Source organism: Caretta caretta, chromosome 1 (genome assembly GCF_965140235.1).
Source record: "Caretta caretta isolate rCarCar2 chromosome 1, rCarCar1.hap1, whole genome shotgun sequence".
Lineage (NCBI taxonomy): Eukaryota > Metazoa > Chordata > Testudines > Cheloniidae > Caretta > Caretta caretta.
This window is the reverse complement of record NC_134206.1, coordinates 159,011,991-159,037,533: the sequence shown is the minus strand read 5'-3', so window position 1 is coordinate 159,037,533 and position 25,543 is coordinate 159,011,991. Positions and strand designations below refer to the sequence as shown.

General features: G+C 49.1%; 1 protein-coding gene across 3 annotated transcripts; it reads right to left on the bottom strand.

The window, feature by feature from the left end:
- Positions 1 to 951: 951 nt before the first annotated feature.
- On the bottom strand, positions 952 to 24,025 carry RSPH1 (radial spoke head component 1). Of its 3 annotated transcripts, XM_048865747.2 has the most exons (10): positions 23,869 to 24,025; positions 22,285 to 22,398; positions 22,059 to 22,164; positions 21,339 to 21,416; positions 17,743 to 17,833; positions 17,259 to 17,394; positions 16,868 to 16,939; positions 3,341 to 3,497; positions 2,714 to 2,854; positions 952 to 1,134 (listed from the first exon to the last, which is right to left on the bottom strand). In XM_048865747.2, the coding sequence occupies exons 1-10, from the start codon at positions 23,920 to 23,922 to the stop codon at positions 1,061 to 1,063; spliced, it is 1,023 nt and encodes a 340-aa protein (XP_048721704.1). In that variant the 5' UTR covers positions 23,923 to 24,025; the 3' UTR covers positions 952 to 1,060. The 3 variants fall into 3 exon arrangements, with proteins under 3 accessions (XP_048721704.1, XP_048721711.1, XP_048721715.1); XM_048865754.2 differs by lacking the exon at positions 21,339 to 21,416 and having other exon boundaries at positions 23,869 to 24,024; XM_048865758.2 differs by lacking the exons at positions 952 to 1,134; positions 2,714 to 2,854; positions 3,341 to 3,497 and adding an exon at positions 13,707 to 14,225.
- Positions 24,026 to 25,543: the final 1,518 nt, after the last annotated feature.

Here is a 25,543-nt window from a genome sequence, read left to right as displayed (position 1 = left end):
ACTCACCAGGGCTAGAAACAGCTACTTTACCCCAAAAGAGACCTGTAAAATATCTTAGGAACAAACTTGCCAATACATACATACTTGGCTTAACTTTAAGAACGTCAGTAGTCCTATGTGAAGTCAATAAGACTACTTGTATGCTTTAAGTTAAGCAAGTGTTGAAGTATTTGCAGGATCAGGGCCTAAACATTGTATCAACATGGGGGAGTTAGTGTTGTTATGAGAACCTTAAATTTGTATTGTCTGAATTTTGTGCAGTCAAATTTGCAATTTTAGCATTTTGTGGTTAGTTTCTTCTTATTTTGTTTTTCTATAAAGGGAAAAAAACCCATAGCTGAAGCACTGAGATTTTGCAACTGTTTTTGTGCTGTTCCACTCAATCACTGAAGATGCACAAAAACTGTACACTAGTGCAATTTTTTTGTGCAACTCCACACTGCCACAGTCTTTGAAGTTAGTAAAACTGCTGAAGAAGCACGTACAAATGTCATTTTAATTGCTTTATAACATCAGAATTTCAAAAATATTTTTGATGATGTGAATTAGTTTCCAACGTAGAGGCTTTGTTTTGGTACTGCTCTTCAGGACTTTGAGGACTATAAGATCCAAGGTTCACCTTCCCGCGAAAAATTAGGCATAGACCAATGCCACAGTTAAGATACAGACTTCAGTGAACAATGGTTTGATATGTTATGGGAAATTACTGAGAATTTTTCTTCTTGTTTGTGTAAACTCCATTTTAAAGTAATAATATGAAGGAGTCCAAAGATATTGCCCGATCCTGTAATCACTTACACAAATGAGTAACTTTATCCATGTGAGGAGTCCCACTGAGTTCAACCAGTGGTTACACCTACTGTATATAGCAAATAAAATGGACTTGGAGTTAGAAATCATAAACTCTGAGTTCAGAAAAACACCCAAAAAGGCATTTTCTATACAAAAGTATCCCAAAGAATATGTTTATTCAAAACAATGTAACAGACCTTTCAATTAAATAAGAATAATACAGGGCTATGGTACCTAGCTTTTTTCTGTGTAATTTCCTTATTTGGTTTTATTCTTCTTTATTTGTTTCTGCCTCCTCTGATTCCTTTGATTCTTCCTCCTTCTCTTCTAAACTAGTATTTACTGTTGGGGGAAAAACATGAAATTTGGGGTACATTTAATAAAATAACAGTGCTTTAAATCTTTTTTAATTAATTCACTCATTGTAGTAATACTTTATCCTGGAAAATATAATGCAAGCTCCTTACATGTACTGTCTAGTTAGTTATTAGGAGTGGGCCGAAGTGGAGTGCTTTAGAAAATCCTACTCTTGTTAGAAGATAGGCATATATGGGGTATAACAAAATCCCTATTACTGTTAAACTGTTTTAAATTTAGAGTCCACTTACTGTATTCACATTACCAAAGTAAAGACCCTATGGTAAACGAATAAGGACATAACCGTATAACCCATACTCATAGTCCCAGGTTCATCAACAGGCTGCTGCAGGACTTAAATGGACGGATTCAGTTCATTACAAAAACTATTAATTACTGAGGTGTGGGCTGCTCAATAAATATTTCATTATTAGAGAACATTCATCAATAAAATAATAATGAGGCCTAAAAATTACAAGTATATTCAGCATCATCACATTCTGTATAATAGGGGCCAAATTCTTTGTGGACATAACTCCACTGAAATCAAAGAACTTAGCTCTACATGTTTAGGGTATGTTTCAGCATATTTTCAAGCCATTTAATTGTTTTTCCGGCTCCTGTTGTCAGTTTTGCATCTTACCTTAACGTGAAATGGACTGATGAAAAACTGAGAATCAAACACTTGGTGGTTGGAAACATTAGAATAAAAGTTTACAAATCTGGATATGTTTTAATTTATGCAGTCCGTATTTTAATTAGGCAGAGATTTACTCATAAAATATGGCTTAACACAGGCCTCATTTTATAATACCTTCTAATAATTTTAATAATTTGAAATATTTTTTTTAAATATAGTGAAAATTCAGAAACTATACTTAAAACATTCAAACATTAAAAAGCAATAACTTCATTTTCAAAACGAGTTTTTCTTTTAATAATTCATTTAGCTTTCTGAATGAGAGTGTGCAAGTGTCACCAACGGGATCAACCTCCAAATCCATATGTAGATTTCAAACATCCAAAGTTCTGGTGTTGGTTAGCTCTGGCTTTCCATTTAGTGTATTACAAAGATCAGACCCATCAATAGTAATGATATTTCTTTTCTTCAGAACAAAGCTTTGTGTGATGTGATATCGTTTGAAGTCCTGTGTGTCAGTTTAACTTTCTAACTCAACAAATTTTACATTAATATAGAAGGTTTGTTTCATTATCTCTTAGGGTGTTTTGGTTCTGTTTTGTTTTTTCATTCCAGTGAGGAGAACATTCCTCTCATAAGGGGGAAAAGCTTCACTCTGAGGGGCTAAATTTGGTAAGGCATGTAGCCTGGCCTCCTTGTACACGCAAGTTTCAAATATCCATTATGTGCAAACAATAATGCACATAAAATTCAGTATACAAAATTAGAAGCCACCTTGTGAAGATTTGGCCCTTTATGAAAAGCAAGAGTTTACTATCTTTTCAGAATGATAATGTACCCCCACACAGTGACACATGTTCAGCTAGTTGACATGCACCATTTCAGATGACCAACTATAATCACTCATTCCTCTTTCTTCCTCACCCTGATCCACTTGATCGTCTTTGCCCCCTTCCTCCTCTTCTTCTCCCTCCTTAAGTGAGGACAGCTCTTCAATGGGCTCTGTAGCTTCAGCAGGAGGTTCCCCAACCTCAACAGGTTCCTCAGCAGGAGGTTCCTCAGTAACTGAAATGGGAGAAAAGGAGATATACGCCAGACTATGGGGGGGCGGGGAGAAGAATTGTATAGATCTGCTCATTGCCATTATTTTTATTCTTAAGTAACAGCTAACATCTTAGGCCCAATCCTGTAGCCTTTGCTCATGTGAGTAGTCCCACTGATTTCATGGGGAATGCTTATAGACGGTTTGCAGTATCAAGCCCTGAATCAGATTGTAATAATTTCTCTAATGTTACAGGCTTCCCAGGACAGTTGTGTCTGTTACTAATAACACATTATATCAAATGGAAGTATACTCAGTATGCATTGTGCAGCATATGAATGTGCTGCAATAAGATGAACCTTCAAACTTTTAGCTGTCACTAATATCCAGCACCTTGTAAACTGACAAAAAGTACAACTCTCTTATTATGATATATTCAAATTAATCAGGCAGAAACAGTTTGGGGAATTTTGGGGGGCAGGGGTTTCCAACAGTTCATTGGGACAAACCTGCAGTTGCTGGCATCTCTTCTGCTGCTAGAGGCTCTTCAGGAGGTGGTGGTTTTTCAACCCCTGGTGTCCACAGAGTTAATTTAGTAATATTTTTTGCTTTCCATTTTGGAATAATTGACACAGATTCCTCCTCTTCCTCTTCCTCCCCTTTATCCTAAAAAAACATAAAAAAATCTAGCATCACATTTAGGAATGTGAAGGTAATGACTACGAGCCTGTTTGCATGTACTGAAATCTCTTTACCCTGAGTTTGAAATGGTAACAATACAACCCTTTAGAGTAAGGTGCCAGTATGTAACAACAACCAAACAACATTAATAGTCACAAACTTTAGAAGAGAGAGTAAATCATTCCAAGCTAGAAAACTTGGAGGCAGTCAGTTAGTTAATTACAATGTTGGTCTCAAAATTTAATTTTTTTTTTTGCTAGTTTCCTTTTTTTCTTATGCTTAGATTCAGGTAACACAGGGTGTCATGAAGGCCCAAAGAGCCTTCTTCCTTAATCATTCTGCAACTCTCAGAAGGGCTGAGCCTAAGAGCAGTACCTACAGAGACTGGGCTGTTCCATTTTCCCAACTCCACGAAAGGGATGGAAAGGAGAGAAGGCACGATCATTACCCGCCTCCTTTCCACACCAGCCTACACCATAGATCTGGCACATAGGGAGCTCACAGAGGCATTCAGCAACAGAGGGAAAATGCATCCCGGTTCTCCCAGTGGGATGATACAGCTTTCTGTCCCAACCCCTTACAGAAATAGGCAAGCAAGAGAAAATTGCTCTCTGCTTCTCACGGTTGTGCAGTCTGTGCTCAGGTAAGATCCATGAAACTTATGAAGATTGTAATATTGTACATGAGCTTTTGTGCTCTCAATATCAGCCCTTTTGTCACTTTCTTTACAAATAAGAATGATTTATTTTATACAAAAGTGGGAGAGTTTAACTAATAGACTAGCTAGCTGTACTGAAAGCTAACTTTTCTTAAATCAATTTTATTTGAAAATGAGTCTTGTACTACAACTATTTCAACTACAGCAAACGAGCAAAGTTTTGACTGTTTATTCTCATTACTATAATGAGAGTATAGCACTGTGACCTACAGTAAAAAATAATCACAGGATTCACTTGAGAGTAATGCTATAGTTAGGGGCTAAGACTGTCAAAGGTCTTAAACAAAAACAACTGGAGTTAAATTTTACAGGTAAAGCAAAAGTTTCTCATTGAAACTGATATTATGAAGAGATTTTGTTTCCCACACTCCTCTTTTTTGTTAAATGTGGGAAAACCATGCAGCAGAAACACTTCATTTAAACCCAGAGAGCACCTCTGTTACACTAGGCTCTATGAAGATAAAGCCTTCAGTGGTGTGTGGGTTCCCATACCCTGGAACAGAAGGCAGTTTTTTGCTGCCCTTTCTCTTGTCCTTTAGTTGTATTAGCTGAGCAAATCAATGAAAGAAAAATAAACGTGAACTAGATTGACATGTTAAATGTAGAAAGATGGAAAAATTAGAAAGACACTTTTTGAAGAAAAAAAGCATTACAAATTGCCCAAAACTTTCATTTAGGTGAGATTATATTTGAAATAATTGTTTCACTGGAAGTTTTGAAATAGCATGTAATAGACTAAGATCTGGCATGTCAGGCAATATAGAAAAAGAGTAAGCTCTGAACTAAATGCAGCATGTTTGTTACCTTGAAACCAAAATACTAAGCTAAAAATATATTTGTAATTTCTAGTTAGGCATTATTATTTTTATTATATAACTAGAATATGTAGGTCAGGTAGTCAGAAACAGGTCTGAAAGACCACACTCAAAAGCAAGAAGACGCCCCCCCCGCCCTCTGCATGACGCCTTTTATTATTGCGACCCTGAATACCAGGGGCTGTAGGATGGCTCTCCGCAGGTCCCAGGTGCTCTCTTACCTTCGGGAAGGAAGGTACTCTGTAGTTTTCCTGCAGGAGACCCATACGGACCCGGCCGCCGAGGATAGGTGGCGGCTGGAGTGGGGGGACGGGGTATACTTTAGTCACTTCGCGACCTGGCAAGCTGGAGTGGCGACCCTGTTCTCCCCCAACCTACGGCCTGAGGTGCTAGGGGTCAATGAGGCCGTGCCGGGCCACCTGCTGCACCTTCGAGTCCGTATGGAGGGGCTCGTGGTTAATCTTGTTAACATCTATGCCCCGCAAATGAGCTCCAGGCGGCCACAATTTTATCAGCAGGTGTCCGACTTTCTCGGCACCCTGGATTCGCATGAGTGCCTGGTCCTGGGAGGGAACTTTAACACCACCCTCGAGGAACGGGACCGCTCAGGGGCCGAACCGAGTCCGGCCGCTGCAAATATTCTCCAAGGGATAGTTGACCATCACTCCCTAGTGGACGTCTGGCGTGACCATCACCCAGATGACACCTCCACGTTTACCTTTGTCCGGGTGGAGGCCCATCGGTCACACCATTCTCGGTTGGACCGTATTTACTTATCCCGTTTCCATCTTTCACAGGCCCACTCCTCCGCCATTCGGCCGGCCCCATTCTCCGATCATCATTTAGTCACTGTAACGGTCTCCCTCCATGCAGAGAGACCGGGGCCGACCTATTGGCACTTTAATAACAGCCTGTTGGAGGACGAGAGCTTTGTGATGTCCTTCCGGGAGTTTTGGCTGGCCTGGCGAGAGCAGTGGCGTGCCTTTCCCTCGGTGCGGCGATGGTGGGATCTCGGGAAGGTGCGCGCCAAGCTCTTCTGCCGTGACTACACTCGGGGCACAAGCCGACGGCGAAATGCGGCGATAGAACAGTTGGAACGGGAAGTCTTAGAGATGGAGAGGCGCCTGGCCGCCGATCCCGAGGACCCGTCCCTCTGCGGAGCGTGCCGGGAGAAGCGGGAGGAGCTCCGGGCCCTCGAGGACCACCGGGCCCGAGGTGCCTTCGTTCGGTCCCGCATCCGCCTCCTTCGGGAGATGGACCGCGGCTCCCGCTTCTTCTATGCCCTGGAGAAAACGAGGGGGGCCAAGAAACACGTCACCTGCCTTCTTGCGGAAGACGGCACCCCCCTCACGGATCCGGAGGAGATGTGTGGGAGGGCCCGTGACTTCTACACAAGCCTTTTCTCCCCGGACCCGACCGATCCTGACGCTTGCGAGGTGCTCTGGGAGGAACTCCCCACGGTCAGCGTGGGCGACGAGACCGACTAGAGCTGCCTCTCACCCTGGCCGAGTTCTCGGAAGCCCTCCGTCACATGCCCACCAATAAATCTCCGGGCATGGACGGGCTGACCGTGGAGTTTTACCGCGCGTTCTGGGACATTCTCGGCCCAGACCTAGTCACCGTCTGGGCTGAGTCCTTGCAGAGCGGGGTCCTCCCTCTGTCATGCAGGCGAGCGGTGCTCGCTTTGCTGCCGAAGAAGGGGGACCTCCGCGATCTACGAAACTGGCGTCCCGTCTCACTCCTTAGCACGGATTACAAAATTGTAGCGAAAGCAATCTCGCTGCGGCTAGGGTCCGTGATGGCGGACGTGGTCCACCCAGACCAGACCTATACTGTCCCGGGTCGCAGCATTTTCGACAACCTCTTTCTAGTCCGAGACCTTTTGGAACTCGGGCGGAGAGATGGTCTATCGTTCGCCCTCCTGTCTCTTGATCAGGAGAAGGCGTTCGATAGAGTAGACCATGGGTACCTCCTGAGCACTCTGCAGGCGTTTGGATTTGGACCTCAGTTTGTGAGTTTTCTCCGGGTGCTGTATGCCTCCGCGGAGTGTTTGGTTAGGCTCAACTGGACCCTGACTGAACCGGTCAGCTTCGGGCGAGGAGTGCGGCAGGGGTGCCCCCTCTCGGGCCAGTTGTACGCTCTGGCGATCGAGCCTTTCCTCTGTCTCCTCCGCAGGAGGATGACAGGGTTGGTGCTGCGGGAGCCGGAGCTGCGGCTGGTCCTGTCGGCGTACGCCAATGACGTACTCCTCGTGGTCCAGGACCCGGGCGACTTGGCGCGAGTGGAGGCATGCCAAGCCATCTATTCGGCAGCCTCCTCCGCCCAAGTCAACTGGGTCAAGAGCTCCGGCTTGGCGGTGGGGGACTGGCGGCAGGTAAGCTCCCTCCCACCCGCACTTCAGATCATCCGGTGGAGTGCGGGTCCACTGCTCTATCTTGGCGTTTACCTTTCCGCCACGCATCCTTCCCCGCCGGAGAACTGGCAAAATTTAGAGGGCGGGGTGATAGAGCGGATCCGGAGATGGACGAGGCTTCTCCGATGTCTCTCCCTCCGAGGGAGAGCACTGGTGCTTAACCAACTAGTCCTGTCCACGCTCTGGTACCGGCTCAACACCCTGGCCCCGGCCCCGGGTTTCCTGACCCACCTCCGGAGATTGATTCTAGAGTTCTTCTGGTCAGGAATGCACTGGGCCCCTGTTGGAGTTCTTCATCTACCCCTGAAGGAAGGAGGGCAGGGCCTGAAGTGTCTGTACACTCAGGTCCGCGTTTTCCGCCTCCAGGCCCTGCAGAGGCTCTTTTATAGTGCACGTAGTTCGGCGTGGAGCATACTGGCGCACGCCTTCCTGCACCGTTTCCAAGGGCTTCGATATGACCGGCAGCTCTTTTATCTTTCTCCGAGGGGTTTTCCGCGAGACCTCTCCGGGCTGCCGGTCTTCTACCAGGACCTCCTCCGGACCTGGAAACTGTTTCTAACAACCAGGTCCGTGGCGGCCACCGTGGGAGCAGATCTCCTCACGGAGCCCCTGCTACACAACCCCCAGCTCCGTGTGCAGGTGGCGGAGTCCCGCTCGGTGCGCCAGAGGTTGGTCCTGGCGGAAGTCACGAGGATCGGAGACCTCCTGGACTACAACCGGAGAGACTGGCTGGATCCCCTGACGCTCGCTCGGCGCATGGGGCTCTCCAGCCTCCGTACCCCCCGGCGTGTACTTCAGGAGGTGAAGGCCGCCTTGACCCCCGCAGCTCGGGCTTATGTTAGCCGAGCCTTGTGCGAGGGCGCACCCCGCCCATCCCTTACCCCAGGCCCGCCGGACCTTTCCATCGGGCCCCCACCCCGTAGATCCCAACAAATCCCTCACCCTTTCACTGCAAGCCGACTGCACAAACTGCAGCCGGTTAGCTTTCCAATTGCACCACGGAAATACTTATATACACTTACGCTTCACACCCTTCACGCCCACACCCTGGTGTCCCGCCCCGATACAAAGTGGCGGGATCTCCTGCCACCTTTGGAGGGTGAGCAACCTCGGTAGGCCAGTCTGTATTCCACCTTGGTCCCAAGGCCCGTCGGGGACATCAGTTGGCGGCTCCTTCACGGAGCTGTGAGCACGGGCGTGTTTCTGATACGGTTTACCCCCATTCCGGACACTTGTCCTTTTTGTAATGTGAGGGAAACCCTGGCGCACGTGTATTTAGAGTGTGCCAGATTGCAGCCCCTTTTCCGGCTCCTCACAAATATTTTATTATGCTTCTGGCTTCATTTTTCCCCCCACCTTTTTATCTATACACTTCCCATCCGTGGCCCCACAAGGTCACAGGATCTTCTGGTCAACCTCCTCCTAGCTTTGGCTAAAACAGCCATTTATAAAACCAGAGAGAGGAGGTTGGCCCATGAAACGTCCTGCGATTGTGGGGCCGTTTTCCGATCCTCAGTACATTCACGTATCCGGGCGGAGTTCCTCTGGGCGGCGTCCACCGACTCCCTTGACGCCTTCGAGAAGTGGTGGGCGCTGTCTGGGGTTCTCTGCTCGGTGACCCCATCCGGTTCCCTCCGTCTGACCCTTTGATTGAGGGGAAGAGCGAGAGACGCCAGCCCCAGCCGTTGCCGCTGTGGATACCATCATTCCTGTCATCTAGGAGGGGTCCTATAATACATGGGTGTCTACCCCCCCCCCCAAACCGCCCACCCCGCAGCCGTGCCCATCTTACCGGGCACTCTCAGGAGAGGGAGGATCGGTGACACTGGGCGCGGCACTGGGTAACTCGAGGGGGTGGAAGACCACGAGTGTCGAGGAAGCCCCCCCGCTCTAGGCCACCAGGTAACTCAGGAGGGTGGAAGACCACGAGTGTCGAGGAAGCCCCCCCGCTCTGGGCCCAGGCTAGCCTGAACACTTCTCCCTCCTGAAAGCTGCTGTGTTATACCTTCTGATTGCGTTGTTTTGTTGCATAGTTGTTTTGTTTCCTTTGGTAATTCTGTAAGCGTTACCAATAAACTTTCTTTTTGTTTCAAAAAAAAAAAAAAAAAAAACCTTCCCTGTTACCTTATCCAGGGAAAAGGGACCTACTTAGCCTGCTCTCCTGCCGCTGCCCTCTGGCCTGGGCTTTCCTTGCTTTTTGCCCCTGCTTTTGGCTTCCCCCTCGACCGGGCCAGATGCTCTCCCCGCTTTCTTTTCTTTTTGTTGTTTTTTTTTCTTTCTCTGCTGTTGCTAGAGTGCTGGCTGGCTGCCGGCTGGCTATTAGCCCCCCCCCCGCCCTCAGATGCTGCTGCTGCTCCAGCTGAAACACCCCCCCCCCCCGAGAGAGGAGGGGCCTGCCGGACTGCTCCCCGGAGGGGGGGAGTGGAGGGATCCAGCCCCCAGACCCAGCCGCTTGCTGTTTGTCTGCGGACCCGTCTCTGGCTGAGAGGAATCTTATCACTTGCTCCGGCATTTCTGGAATGCAAAAAAGAAAGCCCAGAATAGACAGAGAAAAAGCCGTCTACCAGAGGAACAACGCCCAGGGAATCTACAAATCGCTGTGGAGGGGGCCCAAGACTGAGTAACTTTCGAACTGTGCTCTCGTGTGGGGGGACGCCTTGACTGTGTCGTGACTGTGTTTGTAGGGACACAGGGGGTGTGGCACGGAGCTGCCCTCCGATCCATCTGTGTCCTCCCAACCCCCACAGTACTATCCTCATCACTGCCCCCTCCATCGTCATTGCTGGCTGTTTAACATCTGCCTCTGGACTTAGTTGCTCGCCCAGATTCCACCGTGTGGGCCAGAAGCACCAGCCAACCAAACAGGACTCTCTGGACAAGCGTATGGTGGTTCATGTGCCGCCCCTCCACCCCCCCGAACTGCCCATCCCGCAGCCTGCCCCTTTTTACCTGACCCCAACTCCTGTTAACCACCTGCCACCGCCACCGCCGGGGCATCGGCAATGGAGGGCACGGGGGGGACCTCCACCGCTGCCATGCCCACCACCTCCCCAGCCTCTAGGGGAGCCCCCCAACCGGCGGGAAAGGCCCGGGCAAAAAGAAGGGAAAGGGCCCCGCTAAAACCACCAGGCCCTCCGTGGCAGGGGCCACCCCCACTGCTGTGACCCCGCCACCGACCACGGCGTCCCTCCCTGCTGCCTTGCTCTGTGGGTGTCCCTCCCTCCACCAGCTCTGCGGGTGTCCCTCCCTCACCCCCCAGGACGTATGCCTGGGCGGCGGCAGCCCCCCCGCCTGCCGCCTCGTCATTTCTCCCGCCCACCGCCTCCGCCACCATCAACAGGGGCCGGGGCCCCTTCCCCACCATGACAAGGAAGCACGGAGTCCGATGCCTCCTGGTGCCCACCTCGCCCCACGTGGAGACCTACGTGCGGGCGTTGGCAAGGGTGGTGGGAAGGTCGTCTTCTTCTTAGCATCAGAGGCTGCCGCCCAGGAGGCGGTGGAGAGGGACCTGGCGGTGGGGGAGGGGGTTGTCCCCCTAGAGCCGCTAGAGGACCTGGGCGTCTGCCTGGTCCTGACCTCTGTCCCTCCTTTTCTCCCAAATGCTGCCCTGTTACCTGCCCTCTCCACCCTGGGGAAACCTGTTTCTGTCATCAGCCCTCTCCCGTTGGGCTGCAAGGAACCCACCCTCCATCACATCTTTTCCTTCCGCCGGCAAGTGCAGCTTCTACTGCCGTCAGCGGCATGTGACAGAGAGGCGCTCGAGGGGTCCTTCCTAGTCCCCCACCAGGGGGCCCGTTACTGGGTGTATTTCTCCATGGGGGAAGCCCGGTGCTACCTCTGCTGGGCATCAGGGCATGTCCGGAGGGAATGCCCCTTAGCCCGGCAAGGAGGGGCACCTGGGATCCCCGAGACCCGGCAGGACATCGGCCCCGTCATTGCCGATGCCCCTGGCCGCCCAATACCCGAACCCGCCCCCCCCCTCGGACCACCACTTCTCCCGCTCAGGCCCCAGGGGCACCTCCCCTACAACGCCCAGACGAGCAGGAGAGCCCCCGCCCTCGCTGCTGATAATCTGGCGGGGCCTATGGAGGAGGGTGTGGCAGAGATACCACCAGGCATGGGAGAGAATCCTCCCTCCCTTATGCCGCCCCACCGTCCCCCCACCAAGTCCCTGAGCCATCGCCTTTACCCCCTGACACGACCCCTGCTAACCAGCCCCCAGATGATGCCGTGGAGGGCTGGGCCCTAGTCCAGGGGAAGCGAGGCAAGCAGAAGGCTCAAGCTCCGCCTCATCTAGCTGAGGCGGAGGCCCCCCGGAAGACCAGGAAGCCGAACCTTCCGCTTTGCCCACGAGTGCGTCCCATCCATCGGTGTCAGCCGGGAAAGACGTGGTAGCACCGGCAGGTAGTGTTTCCCCTCCACGGGCGACCCTCCCCTCCGAGATCCTCGAGGAAGCTCCTTCTGTCCTGACACTACCCGAAACCCCCGTGAACCCCGAGGAAGCTGTCGTGGCAGGTGCCAGCGGGGAGAACCCTGGGGCGACGGAAAGTGTCCTCTCCTCCATGTTTGAGGAGATCGAGGCCCTAGATCTGACCCCTGTTGCCCAGGGGGAGAACGACCTTTTGCCAGCAAACCTCGATTTGGGCGACCTCACTCCACCCCTCTTTTCCCCATGCTCCCTCCCCCTAACTGCTGCTTCTGCTCCCACCTCCAAGGAGCCCTTGGACTCCTCTACCAACCTGGCTGCTGATGGCACCCTGCTGACGACCACCGAGCCTGCTCAGGTGACAGCCGGTGCCACACGGCTGGGACACGAGTCGCCAGGGGCACCCCCGTTGGTGCAGAGCAATCGATTTCCTTTCCAGGCTGGGGCCCAACAGAAGATAATCCACCTCCTGATGCTGTGGCCGCTAAATCCACCATAGAGCCCGCACCCGATATCACTGAGAGCTCCCTCTCCACCCCCTTAACCCTCGAGTCTGATCGGGAGGCGCCACCATCCAGCTGCTTGCCTCCCGAAACCCAGAACCTCGCCTCTGCCCCTGCCCCTATCCAATTTACCTCCTGCAATGTCATTGCTGCCACCGGGGCTGTCTCCTTCCCTTTCCCAACTGATGACCCCCAGGGAGCAGCCTTTGTGTTCTCCTGCCCCAACCCATTAGGAGCTGCTATCTTCCCTCCACCGCCCCCTATCGCCCCAGAGCTTGAGGCAGGCCTAGAAGCTCCAGCCCATCAGGCACCCTGTCGGGGGTCCGCACCCTGCTTGTCCGTTTTAGTGGACTACGGGGCTGCACCAAGCGCCCCGCCGGGGAACAACGGGGAAACCGTAACCCCACCCCCCCATGAGCTGCGAGGAGAGCTGCGGAAGTTTTTAGAGGATGTCCGTGGCTCCCGCAACAAGGTACAGCTTGCTCTCCAGCGATGGGGGGATTTTTTTCAAATCCTCCGGGCCACAAGGGCCCTCATGGGGGAAGATAAAGGGACGGGGAAGCAGGATGCCGTGGCCTACTGGCAGGTCCGCGTCTTCCGTGACCAATTACTCATCTACGGGATGGGTCAAGGACTGTTGCGCGGCCCGCTGGGGGATGCGAGCGTCCCTGCCAGTGAGGATCCCCCCGGCCTCCCCCATGACACCTCTCACCATCGCAACGTTGAACACCTGGGGTTGTAGGATGGCTCTCCGCAGGTCCCAGGTGCTCTCCTTCCTTCGGGAGGGAGGGTACTCTGTGATTTTCCTGCAGGAGACCCATACGGATCCGACCGCCGAAGACAGTTGGCGGCTGGAGTGGGGGGACAGGGTCTACTTTAGCCTTTCCACGATTCGGCAGGCTGGAATGGCGACCCTGTTCTCCCCTGACCTACGGCCCGAGGTGCTAGGGGTCGCCGAGGCCATGCCGGGTTGCCTGCTGCATCTCCAAGTCCGTATAGAGGAGCTCGTGGTTAACCTCATTAACGTCTATGCCCCGACATCAGGCCCGAGGCGGCTGCAATTCTATCAGCAGGCGTCTGCCTTCCTCGGCACCTTGGATTCTCACGAGTGCCTGGTCCTGGAAGGGGATTTTAATACCACCCTCTAGGAGCGAGACCGCTCGGGGACCGAGCAGTGCCTGGCCGCCGCGGACACCCTCCGGGAGATAGTTGAACATCACTCCCTAGTGGACATCTGGCGTGACCACCACCCGGATGACACTTCCACGTTCACCTTTGTCCGGCGGGAAGCCCATCGGTCGAGCCACTCCCGGTTGGGCCGCATTTATTTATCACGCTTCCATCTCTCACGAGCCCACTCCTCCAGCATTTGGCTGGCCCCATTTTCTGACCATCACCTAGCCACCGTGACAGCCTCCCTCTGTGCGGAGAGGCCGGGGCCAGCCTATTGGCATTTTAACAACAGCCTGTTGGAGGATGAGGGCTTTGTGACGTCCTCCCGGGAATTCTGGCTGGCCTGGCGAGGGCAGCGGTGTGCTTTTCCCTCGGCGCGGCGATGGTGAGACCTGGGGAAGGTGCACACCCAGCTTTTCTGCCGCGACTACACCCGGGGCACCAGCGGACGGAGAAATGCGGCGATAGAGCAGTTGGAACGGGAGGTCTTAGAGCTGGAGAGGCATTTGGCCACCAGCCCCGAAGACCTGCTCCTCTGCGGAGCGTGCCGGAAGAAGAGGGAGGAGCTCTGGGCCCTCGAGGACCATCGGGCCCGGGGTGCCTTTGTTCGACCCCGCATCCGCCTCCTTCGGAAGATGGATCGCGGCTCCCGCTTCTTCTATGCCCTGGAGAAAACGAGGGGGGCCAAGAAACATGTCACCTGCCTCCTGGCAGAAGACAGCACCCCCGTCACGGAACCGGCAGAGATGTGCGGAAGGGCCCAAGCCTTCTACGCAAGTCTTTTCTCCCTGGATCCGACCGACCCTAGCACTTGCAGAGTGCTTTGGGAGGAGCTCCCTATGGTCAGCACGAGCGACCAAGACTGGCTAGAGTTGCCTCTCACTCTGGCCGAGTTCTCAGAAGCCCTCCGTCGTATGCCCACTAATAAGTCTCCAGGCATGGACGGTCTGACCGTGGAGTTCTACCGCGTGTTTTGGGACGTCCTCAGCCCAGACCTAGTCACCGTCTGGGCCGAGTCTCTGCAGAGTGGGGTCCTCCCTCTTTCGTGCAGGCGAGCTATGCTCGCCTTATTGCCGAAGAAGGGGGACCTCCGCGATTTACGAAATTGGCGTCTCGTCTCGCTCCTCAGCACAGACTACAAAATCATAGCGAAAGCAGTCTCGCTGCGGCTAGGGTCTGTGCTGGCGGACGTGATCCACCCAGACCAGACCTACACCGTCCTGGACTGCAGTATCTTTGATAACCTATTTCTGGTTCAGGACCTTTTGGAACTCGGGCGTAGAGACGGTCTGTTGTTCGCCCTCCTGTCCCTACATCAGGAGAAGGCGTTCGATAGGGTGGACCATGGGTACCTCCTGAGCACTCTGCAGGCGTTTGGCTTCGGACCCCAGTTCGTGGGTTTTCTCCGGGTGCTGTATGCTTCCGCAGAGTGTCTGGTTAAGCTCAACTGGACTCTGACTGAACCGGTCAGCTTCGGGCGAGGAGTACAGCAGGGGTGCCCCCTCTCGGGCCAGCTGTACGCTCTGGCAATTGAGCCCTTCCTCTGTCTCCTCCGCAGGAGGTTGACAGGATTGGTACTGCGGTAGCCGGAGGTGTGGCTGGTCCTGTTGGCGTATGCCGATGACGTGCTCCTCGTGATCCAGGACCCCGGCGACTTGGCACGGGTGGAGGCTTGCCAGGCCATCTATTTGGCAGCCTCCTCCACCCGGGTCAACTGGGTCAAGAGCTCTGGCTTGGTGGTGGGAGACTGGTGGCAGGCGAGCTCCCTCCCACCCGCACTTCAGACCATCCGGTGGAGCGCGGGTCCGCTGCTCTACCTCGGCGTTTACCTTTCTGCCACGCATCCCTCTCCGCCGGAGAACTGGGAAAATTTAGAGGGCGGGGTGACAGAGTGGCTCCGGAAATGGACAGGACTACTCCAATGTCTCTCCCCCCGAGGGAGAGCGCTGGTGCTTAATCAACTAGTCCTATCCATGCTCTGGTACCCGCTCAACACCCTGGTCCCAGCCCCGGGTTTCCTGACCAACCTCCAGACATCAATTCTGGGGTTCTTTTGGTCAGGAACGCACTGGGCCCCTGTAGGGGTTCTTCATCTACCCCTGAAGGAAGGAGGACAGGGCCTGTCATAAATATAAAGGGAAGGGTAAACCCCTTTAAAATCCCTCCTGGCCAGAAGAAAAATCCTCTCACCTGTAAAGGGTTAAGAAGCTAAAGGTAACCTCGCTGGCACCTGACCAAAATGACCAGTGAGGAGACAAGATACTTTCAAAAGCTGGGAGGAGGGAGAGAAACAAAGGGCCTGTGTCTGTCTGTATGCTGCTTTTGCCAGGGACAGAACAGGAATGGAGTCTTAAAACTTTTTGTAAGTAATCTAGCTAGGTATGTGTTAGATTATGATTTCTTTAAATGGCTGAGAAAAGAACTGTGCTGAATAGAATGACTATCCCTGTCTGTGTGTCTTTTTTGTAACTTAAGGTTTTGCCTAGAGGGATTCTCTATGTTTCGAATCTAATTACCCTGTAAGGTATCTACCATCCTGATTTTACAGAGGTGATTCCTTTACTTCTATTAAAAGTCTTCTTGTAAGAAAACTGAATGCTTTTTCATTGTTCTAAAATCCAAGGGTTTGGGTCTGTGGTCACCTATGCAAATTGGTGAGGATTTTTACCAAACCTTCCCCAGGAAGTGGGGTGCAAGGGTTGGGAGGATTTTGGGGGGAAAGACGTGTCCAAACCACGTTTCCCAGTAAACCCAGTTAAAGTTTGGTGGTGGCAGTGGAAATTCCAAGGGAAAAGGGTAAAATTTAATTTGTATCTTGGGGAAGTTTTAACCTAAGCTGGTAAAAGTAAGCTTAGGAGGTTTTCATGCAGGTCCCCAAATCTGTACCCTAGAGTTCAGAGTGGGGAAGGAACCTTGACAGGGCCTGAAGCAAGCTCTGAAGCCAGTCCATATCTGGTACACGGACATGACATCTTCAAAATGGAGGTCAAAGTCAATCAAAATTCTGTCTGGCTTTTTTGTATTGCAGAAGGCTAGCAAGGTATGATCCTGCTTTCACTGAAATCAATGGCAAAATGTCTAGTGTCTGCAATGAGAGCAGCAATGGGGCCTTCATATGTCAGGGCTTGCACAGCACAGTAGCCAGACAAGATTTTTTGACTTTGGTGCTTAGAAAAGCACATACTAAAGCTGTTGGACTTTTAAAATATACAGCACCTGTAATGAGCTAGGCAGGCCACACTTGAACAGGCTGAACTGAATTGGTAAGTTTTCTAACATTTGGTATAGTCTGTATTATATTATTTACCTGGTCTAGATGTGTGTATTCACCATGCTGTTCACACCCAATATCGAAGACATACTTTCCACGACCTATCGGCTGTAAAAGAGAAACAAAAAGTTAGCAAGACTTTGAAGCTAGCAAACTCTGAAGGAGTAAATGAAAAATACAAAAGATCACTTAACACTGTACTATGTAGTTGACACAATATTAAATAAAAATGCAATGAGAAAACTAAACTTTGGAGAAACTTTGCATCCTCATTGATTCATTTACATCTGTTACATTTATGGTTCAAAGAATACTGTGAAAAATGGGGAACCTGGTTTAATTTTTCAATGTAAACAGTACATACCAAAACAACAACATTTGCTAGTTTTTCAAATTCAAATAGCATTTTCCAACATACAGTACTTACATTTCCATTTACAAACTTGCCCTGGTATCTGTGCTTTAGATGAATAAGTTCAGCTGCTCCTTCCTGTTGCCCATTTACCCAGCCACCAACATATTTAGAGCCAGTCTCTGCATAGAGATATGTACCTTGCCCATGCCTGAGAAGCAAATAATAATTTTACTTTATATTACTGTAAATTAACAATGCAGGATTTCTTTGCAATTTTATTGCATTAAACATATGACTAAAATAAATGCCACATTAGCCCATATTTCCAACACCAATAACATCTTCTTCATACATTCATGCTCATCTGCCTTCTGTGTCTGGCTCTATTTAAATCAGCTGATGTCTTACTGCAGGCTTTCCTCCCATTCCAAACTGGATTTGGTTACTAAGGCCCTCCCACAGCTCTCTCTTTCAAAAGGACATCCACAACTCTGAAGACAATGTTTTTTTTACTTCATCAAGAAACTTGAAAGTTCACTATAATAATGAAACAAACCTATAGTGGCTAAGCCATTCTCCAGTGTAGGTGTCTCCATTCACGTAGTAGTAAATTCCATTGCCATGTCTTTGGTCTGCTACCCATTCTCCTGCAATGGACATGATAAAAACAGAGTGAGATGTGATAAATTTTACTTGTCACAGAAGTCAGCCTTTAGAATGATCATCTAGACATGTAGTCGACTTTTTATGTGAATGAAGAATATACAGTATTTGAAAATGTAAACTCAGACAACGTTCACTGTACTAACACTTTAGATTATCACCATTTCACTAACTCTCCAGTAAATATAGTCTCCTGGCCTTCACAAGATTTAAATTTCTAACACAGGGCAAAACCCCTACCTTTCAGGCCGCCTTTGCACATCGCAAAGCAGCAAAAAAAGACAGCACAAGGCGAATTATTTTCCTTTCCAGGTCACCTTTAAGATCTGAGAGAATTTACGCACATCAGACGAAAGGATGATAGGGTGGGACTATTTCAGAGTGTCTTATACTGTAGCTGAAATAATCTTTTAACAGGTTCTAAAGAACCTAAGCCAAAACCAGTAACTGAGCTTTCTGATTTTCAGATACTGTGCAACAGGAGGTGGGTGGCTCAGAACATCTGAAAATCTGTTCACTCATTTAGGGGCATAAATATGGATGTGGGTGCCTTAAATTAAGCACTTAAATTTAAAAACTTTGTCTTTGGTTCTGACCTCCTCTTTCAAAGCTGATGGTATAGTGTACAGCATTACTCTGTTGACATTTTTTATTCATTTTTTTCAACAATCAGATCAACCTCCTGATGTTTTGCAGAGACAGCATTAGTCCTCACATTAAATGTCATCCTGGAAAGGAACTCTCTGAAGATGGTTAATGAAGCAGCTGGAGTCTGACTTATCTGTCTCATATTTCAGGGAAGACAGTGAAGAAAATCAGATTGAATCAGTCATTCCTAGTACTAAAATGTGGGGAAATATTCTGTATGAGCTTCAATTTCAGGAGCTGGACTAATGATATGCTGTTCTTCTGTCTTATGAGACTCTTTAAGTATCTTGCTTAAACTGTTGCATTTCCTAGACATTGCTACCACAAAGGAAGAAACCGCATTCTTAAAATCTGTTATTTGTAGAAGATTGTAGTGACCCTTCAGATTAATCCTGAGAATTCTGTTCAGGGCAAAGATCTAAATCAAGCTATATTAAATAATGCTGTAAAAGAAGTCTAAAAGAGCATATGGGGATGGAAGAAGAACTGCTGGCACATGTTAATTTCAATGGAATGCCATTGATTTCAGTGGATGTGAGGAGGCTAAATAACTTTGTGGATTGGGCCTATATAACTTAGTTTTATGGTTGTTTTTTTGTGGGGGTTGCTATCATATTAAAGATAGGTGCAGACAGAAAGTAAGGGAGTCACAATGACATCAGTGAAGACTTCTTTCCTTAGAGGGGGAAATATAAAACAAAGACTGCACTAGTAAAATATAGTCTGACCTCATTTTAGGAGTATTTTAGCCTCAGAAAGCAAACCATGAGGTAGTGCTTAAGTAATTGCTCCTCAGTGAGCAAACAATCCAGCATAGCTTTCCCAGTACATGAATCAGGCCAAAAGACACTGCCACAAATAAATTAATTTAACTTATGTCTGTGCAAGTCACTTAATTCTTTCTTGCACTTCTGCTGACAGCATCCATTTCTTCTGCACTGCAAGATGCATCAGTGTAAATCTAATCTTCCCATGCCTTCCAATCCATGTTCTGATGGATCCATGAGTGATGCTCCCTGGTGAATGCTTAATCACAAGTCATAGAATCATAGATTTTAAGGTCAGAAGGGACCATTATGATTGTCTAGTCTGACCTCCTGCACAACGCAGGCCACAGAATCTCACCCACCCACTTCTGTAACAAACCCCTGACCTATGTCTGAGCTACTGAAGTCTTCAAATCGTGGTTTAAAGACTTCAAGGTGCAGAGAATCCTCCAGCAAGTGACCCGTGCCTCACACTGCAGAGGAAGGTGAAACCCCTCCAGGGCCTCTGCCAATCTGCCCTGGAGCAAAATTCCTTCCCGACCCCAAATATGGTGATCAGCTAAACCCTGAGCATGTGGGCAAGACTCACCAGCCAGACATCAAGGAAAAAATTCTCTGTAGTAACTCAGATCCCACTCCATCTAACATCCCATCACAGGCCACTGGGCATATCTACCGCTAATAGTTGAAGATCAATTAATTGCCAGAATTAGGCTATCCCATCATATCATCCCTTCCATAAACATATCAAGCTTGATCTTGAAGCCGGATATGTCTTTTGTCCCCACTGCTTCCCTTGGAAGGCTGTTCCAGGACTTCACTCCTCTGATGGTTAGAAACCTTCATCTAATTTCAAGTCTAAACTTCCTGATGGCCAGTTTATATCCATTTGTTCTTGTGTCCACATCGGTACTGAGCTTAAATACTTCTTCTCCCTCCGTGGTATTTATCTCTCTGATATATTTATAGAGAGCAATCATATCTCCTCTCAGCCTTCTTTTGGTTAGGCTAAAGTCAGATATAATGCCTACATTTGGTGGGGGTGCTTCTACTAAGCAGCAGATTTCTTATCTACCTATAATATATAAAGCTTTCTTCTCCTGGATCTCTCACTTCTTCTGCACTGCATACTTATAGAGGTATACAGAGGAGGGAAAAGACTCTTGCTACTCCCAGAAGTAGAAGCTGCATTAGGATATTAATCATAGTGTCTCAAATTGTGGACCACGGAGTATTTACTGATTGTCCACAGATAGATAGTGGGTCACTTGGTGTTAACTCACATATATATATATATATATATATATATATATATATATATATACACGCCCTGCGGGGCTTGCTATCATATTGAAGATAGGTGCAGATATATATATGGACTCCTCCCCTGCTGTTGGCAATCTCACCAATAATGATAAATAAATAAATAAATGTTCTCCCAAAGGGTAAAAACATTTTTTTAAAGTAAGCTTTAAAGGCTCGATTCTTAAGTCTAAGCTCTCTGGCCACAGATTCCCCTTGGAAAATTCTGGGGAAATCTCTGCCGGTGTAGAGTTCTGCCCAGCCGTGCAAATAGGCCAGTACGCTCCAGTATGCCACACCAGCAAGGTATTTATAACTGCTATGGTGTACCGGAAAGACACAGGAGGAGCCGGTGGCCCCATGGCTCTTCTCTGGTGTGGCTGTACCGTGGCTGTGGGTGGTACAGCAGCCCTGTCGGAGAATAGGACTGGGGGAGAGGCTGGGGGCGGTACAGCAGCCCTGCCAGAGGACAGAACTGGGCAGCCAGGCTGTGGGTGGTACAGCAGCCGCGCCGGAGGAGCTGCCGGCATGGGGCTGCCCAGCAACCCCACATTCTCCTCCTTTCCTGAAGTCTCTGGCACAACAGAAGGAGGACAGAGCACTCCCTTCACAGGTAACATGGGTGGATCATGGGGAGGGGATGGGGAGAGCATGGGGCCCCGGGCTGGGGGCAGGGCCAGGAGGAGTCACATGGAGGTGTCACGTGGGGAGATCACATGCCCCCCCACCTTTTAGCTGCTGCCCCACCGTACCAGTAAGAAATGGATTTTACCTGCACCACTGGTTCTGCCACATCTTACAGTAGTTCTGCTGACAGTATTCCATTTGGTATACGGGGATGGAGACAAGTCTGAGGAGTGAGCCATGTCCAGGAAAAACAGGAGATGAATTCTCTGCCAACAGGGTAAATTAAAACTGCCTTCCTGAAGTTTTAATTTACACCAACTGTGGGTGGCTGAGAAACGGTGAGCTGTGATTAGCTTCTCGTTAGCCTCCACTCTCTGCTGCTTTGCTTGGATGCATTGGAGAACTGAATCCTATTTTTTACAATGCTCAGAACCTATAGCTCTTTGAAAGGATCTGAAAATGTTCTGGACTGAACTTGACTGTCTGTCAGCATAATCACTACACGTCAATGAATATTCTTGTGATGTTCTTGGGTTGTTTTTAACATAAATTATACTCTCTTCTACTCTGATTCTAACTAAGAATGCAAAGAATTTGCTCAGCACTAAATATAATGAAGCATTCCACTTGATCAGATGATTTGGCAGGAATAAACTGTTGCCAAAAAGTTCAATCCACTCTTCTCCTAACATCCGTGGTGAGGCAGGAATGAAGAGGGAAAAATGAATTTTGGGATAATTTTGTGGATTGAGGTAATAATATGCTGCCCAGCTCATTGTTTCCCATAATTCCACTGAAGCACCTCATCTTCTCAAATATTTAAACCTTCATAATTATGTTCAACAACAAAAGATGCACATTTTACCTTCATATTTTGATCCATCTGGATACATAAAAATGCCTTGACCATGCTTTTTGTTCTCAAAGAATTCTCCAATGTAGCGAGCACCATTTTTAAATCTGTAGGTCCCCTGCAATATATTTGGTATAGATATAGTACTTTGAATTAAAAGGATAATGAAGTGCCTAAACTAATGGAACTGCTGAAACACACGCATGGCTTTCAAAATAATCCTCTATAATTATCTTACCCGCCCATTTCTCAGACCATTGGCATACTCTCCTTCATATGTATCACCATTGGGTAATCGTGCTCTTCCATGTCCATGTCGTTCACCTGCTGCATTGCGTTCACCTTCATATTCCTGATTAAATGGAATAAGCCATTCAGCAGTTTAAGAGGCAGGGGTTCTAAACTGAATCCAATATGAGTACAAAGAGGAAACCAATTGTTTGTCCTGAACAGCTCCTTTTCTTCCTGAGTCCCAGGAAGGCACCTGGCCAAGAAATCTATTGGTAACTGTGGTGAGTATCTTGCACTAAGCCACCAGACCCCACCTGGTACCCAAAGGTGTCTTCTGCCTGCAAACTACTGAAATTTGTTGGGGGCTGGATTCTTGCTACTTAAACAGCACTAAGTTGAAACAGACACTAAATACCATAGTAAAATGGCAGGACTTCACTCAAGTCCTTTTTATCTCTACAACTCCATAGAATACAGTAGCTTAGCAACTCTTCGAAGCTGAGTATCACTAATGTATAGACTCCAACAGAACATAGCTACTAAAGACATCATTGTATTTATAAGATTATTTCTTATTTTAAAAAACATTTTGTTTGAGAAACACATCTCATGACTTTGAGAATCCCAACATAACAGTGATTAATTATTTTTTTTTAGTTTCTCCATACTTTAATACTACAAATCCAAAATTCTGTGTGATCCTAGTCCATGGCTCTGCTCCTACTCTGCCTGACATGAGTGGCAAGCCTTCTGTTAACTTTGATTAGAGCATGATTGACCCTTAAAATATGTAACAGTAATTACAAATTCAGTTCTTTTAGGTGTGACAAAACTAAAGCTTTGTGTCTAATGGGTCCTTTTTCATTAATAGTCTACATACTTATAGACTGGGGCTGTGCCCGGGAAAAAGGGTTTATAGATTCAAAGGGACCATTATGATCATCTTGTCTGACCTCCCTATAGCACAGCCATAAAACTTCTCCCAAATAAATCCCAGAGTAGATCTTTTAGAAAAACATCCTATCTTGATTTTAAAATGGTCAGTGATGGAGAATCCACCAGGACCCTTTGTAAGTTGTTCCAATGGTTAATTGCTTGGCTGTTAAAAAAATGCATGCCTTATTTCCCGCCTGAACGTCTCTAGATACAACTTTCAGCCGCTGGACCGTGCTATGCCTGTCTCTGCTAGACTGAAGAGCTCATTATTACCTATTTGTTCCCCAGGAGGACGCTGACGGACTATGACCAAGTCACCCTTCAACCCTCTCTTGGCGCACAGACCCACAACCAGCCCCCGCCCCTCCTCCACCCAGGCACCCCGGTGAGCAGGGGAGCCAGGCAGGGCCTGGGTGGCAGTGAAGGGCAGCCCGGGGCTAGCGGGGGCCGGCTCTTCTCCACCAGGCTGCCCAGCGCCGCGCGGGCTCTATGGGGCGGCCGAGCCCCAGGCAGGGGCGGGTGACGCGGCGCCCGGCCGGGTGGGGCGCGGGGCCGGTGCCGCGCGGCGGGGGCGGCCCCAGACCAGCGCGGGGGCGAGGGGGGAGAGGCGGCGCCGGGTCCCGGAGGAGCCGGAGGGGCCGCGGCCCGCACTGACCCCCAAGTCGTTCTCCGCCTCCTCCTCGAACTCCTCCGAGCCCAGGTCCGACATGCTCCGGCCGGGCCCCGCGGCGGCGTTCCCGTCACCATGGGAACCGCCGGCCCAAACACAAGGAGGCGCGCGCCGTCGCCCTAGCAACACGCACAGGCCCCGCCCCCTTGCCGCCCCTGGGGCGCTTGGTGCTGTCCCGGGTGCTGAGAGCCGGGCGCCCCGCCCAGCCAATAGGCGGCAGCGTCACGCTTGGGCCGGAGGGGGCGCGGAGAGAGCGCACGGCGCAGCGCCTGAGGGCACAGTCCCGGGCACACGAGGGGCCGGCAGGGGGCGAGGGACTGGCTGGCACACAGGGGGTACAGGGCGCCCGGGGCATGCAGGGGGCTACTGTCAGGCACAGAGCAGGACACGAGGCACAGAGAAAGTAGCACCCACTGACATGAGGGGGGTGTGCAAGTTGTGGGATGACAGATGCAATGCAGGGTATGGCATGCACAGGGCGCATGCAGCCTGCTGCACATGTGGCGTAGCGCTGAGCACAAACAAATGGCATCGCTACAGCGTGTGGTTTAGCTTGGCAATGATGGAAGAAGGCCTGATGTGCCATGGCTTTATTAGTCCAACAAATATATGGGTACCAGTCAAATTTCCAAATTTCTGCACTTCTGAGTGTGTGGCTTGCATCTGACTCTAAACTTTGCCAGAGTACACCATGTTCAGATTTTCATTTTATGACTATTGTAGAGAGGGACTTCAGCTACACAACTCTAACAAGGGTTTTGGTTGGGACTCATCTCTAGATCAGTGCACAACCAAGGGCACATAATGTATGACCACTCCTTACTTCACAAAGTACAAGTGTGGCAGGCCTTTTTGCCTATTAGAAAATGAAAATGACCACATCCCAATAAATAGAAACCTCATTCCTCATACCTTTGTTTGTTTTGTTGGTTGGTTGTTTGGTTGTTTTTGTTTGAGTTTCTTTAAAGGAATGTTGGGCCTCAATTTTATTGTTGTGATGACTGAAGTCCTCCATGGAAATGCAATTATGATAACATAGATACACATGTTCAATAGTGTATAGCTTGTCTTTATTAAATATTTACTTTCCCCAGAAATAGCTCCTTTCTTTACACCTAGGACTTCTTTTTTTCTAGTGTGTACAATTAATGTCATGAGCCTGTCTAAGTCAATGCTTCAAATGCTCACAAAAATTTTTCTGTCATGCATACTGAGAGTTCCCAGTAATTCAAATAGTTTGGTCTTGGATCTGTAAATAATATTTTAAATTTAAACTATTACTATGTCCAATTTTCTTTCACTTGGGTATAGTGGTGTTCAGAAATTCCAGTTTATAGACTTTTTATCTGCTTGTTATATCTTATGACTTTTGCTTGTAAATGAGCCTTGTTCATTAGGAAAACAGAGCAGGCCCTCTCTGTGGACAACTGGGTAAATCTTATTGGAAACTGTGTACTCTTTCAAATCGAAGCCAGAGATCTTATGATAAAGGTACCAATGTGCTGGCGTGTCTGAAATCCATCAAGAAAGATGCAGCTAACTTGGCAGTACTCATAGTAAGGAGAATTTATGCACAAAAGAACTTGTGTGTGCCTTGACTAGCATCAAAAGAAATGTGTTTCCATGGGAATATAATACAAGAGTACATTGATAATAACCT

Bases quoted from the DNA above. Each gene is read 5' to 3' on its own strand.
- RSPH1 (XM_048865747.2), bottom strand. From the start codon at position 23,922: ATGTCGGACCTGGGCTCGGAGGAGTTCGAGGAGGAGGCGGAGAACGAC. The intron at 22,165-22,284 runs GTAAGATAATTA...AATATATTGCAG, and splicing joins ATGGTCTGAGAAATGGGCGG to GGGACCTACAGATTTAAAAA. The intron at 1,135-2,713 runs GTGAGGAAGAAA...TTCCCCCAACAG, and splicing joins AGACGATCAAGTGGATCAGG to TAAATACTAGTTTAGAAGAG.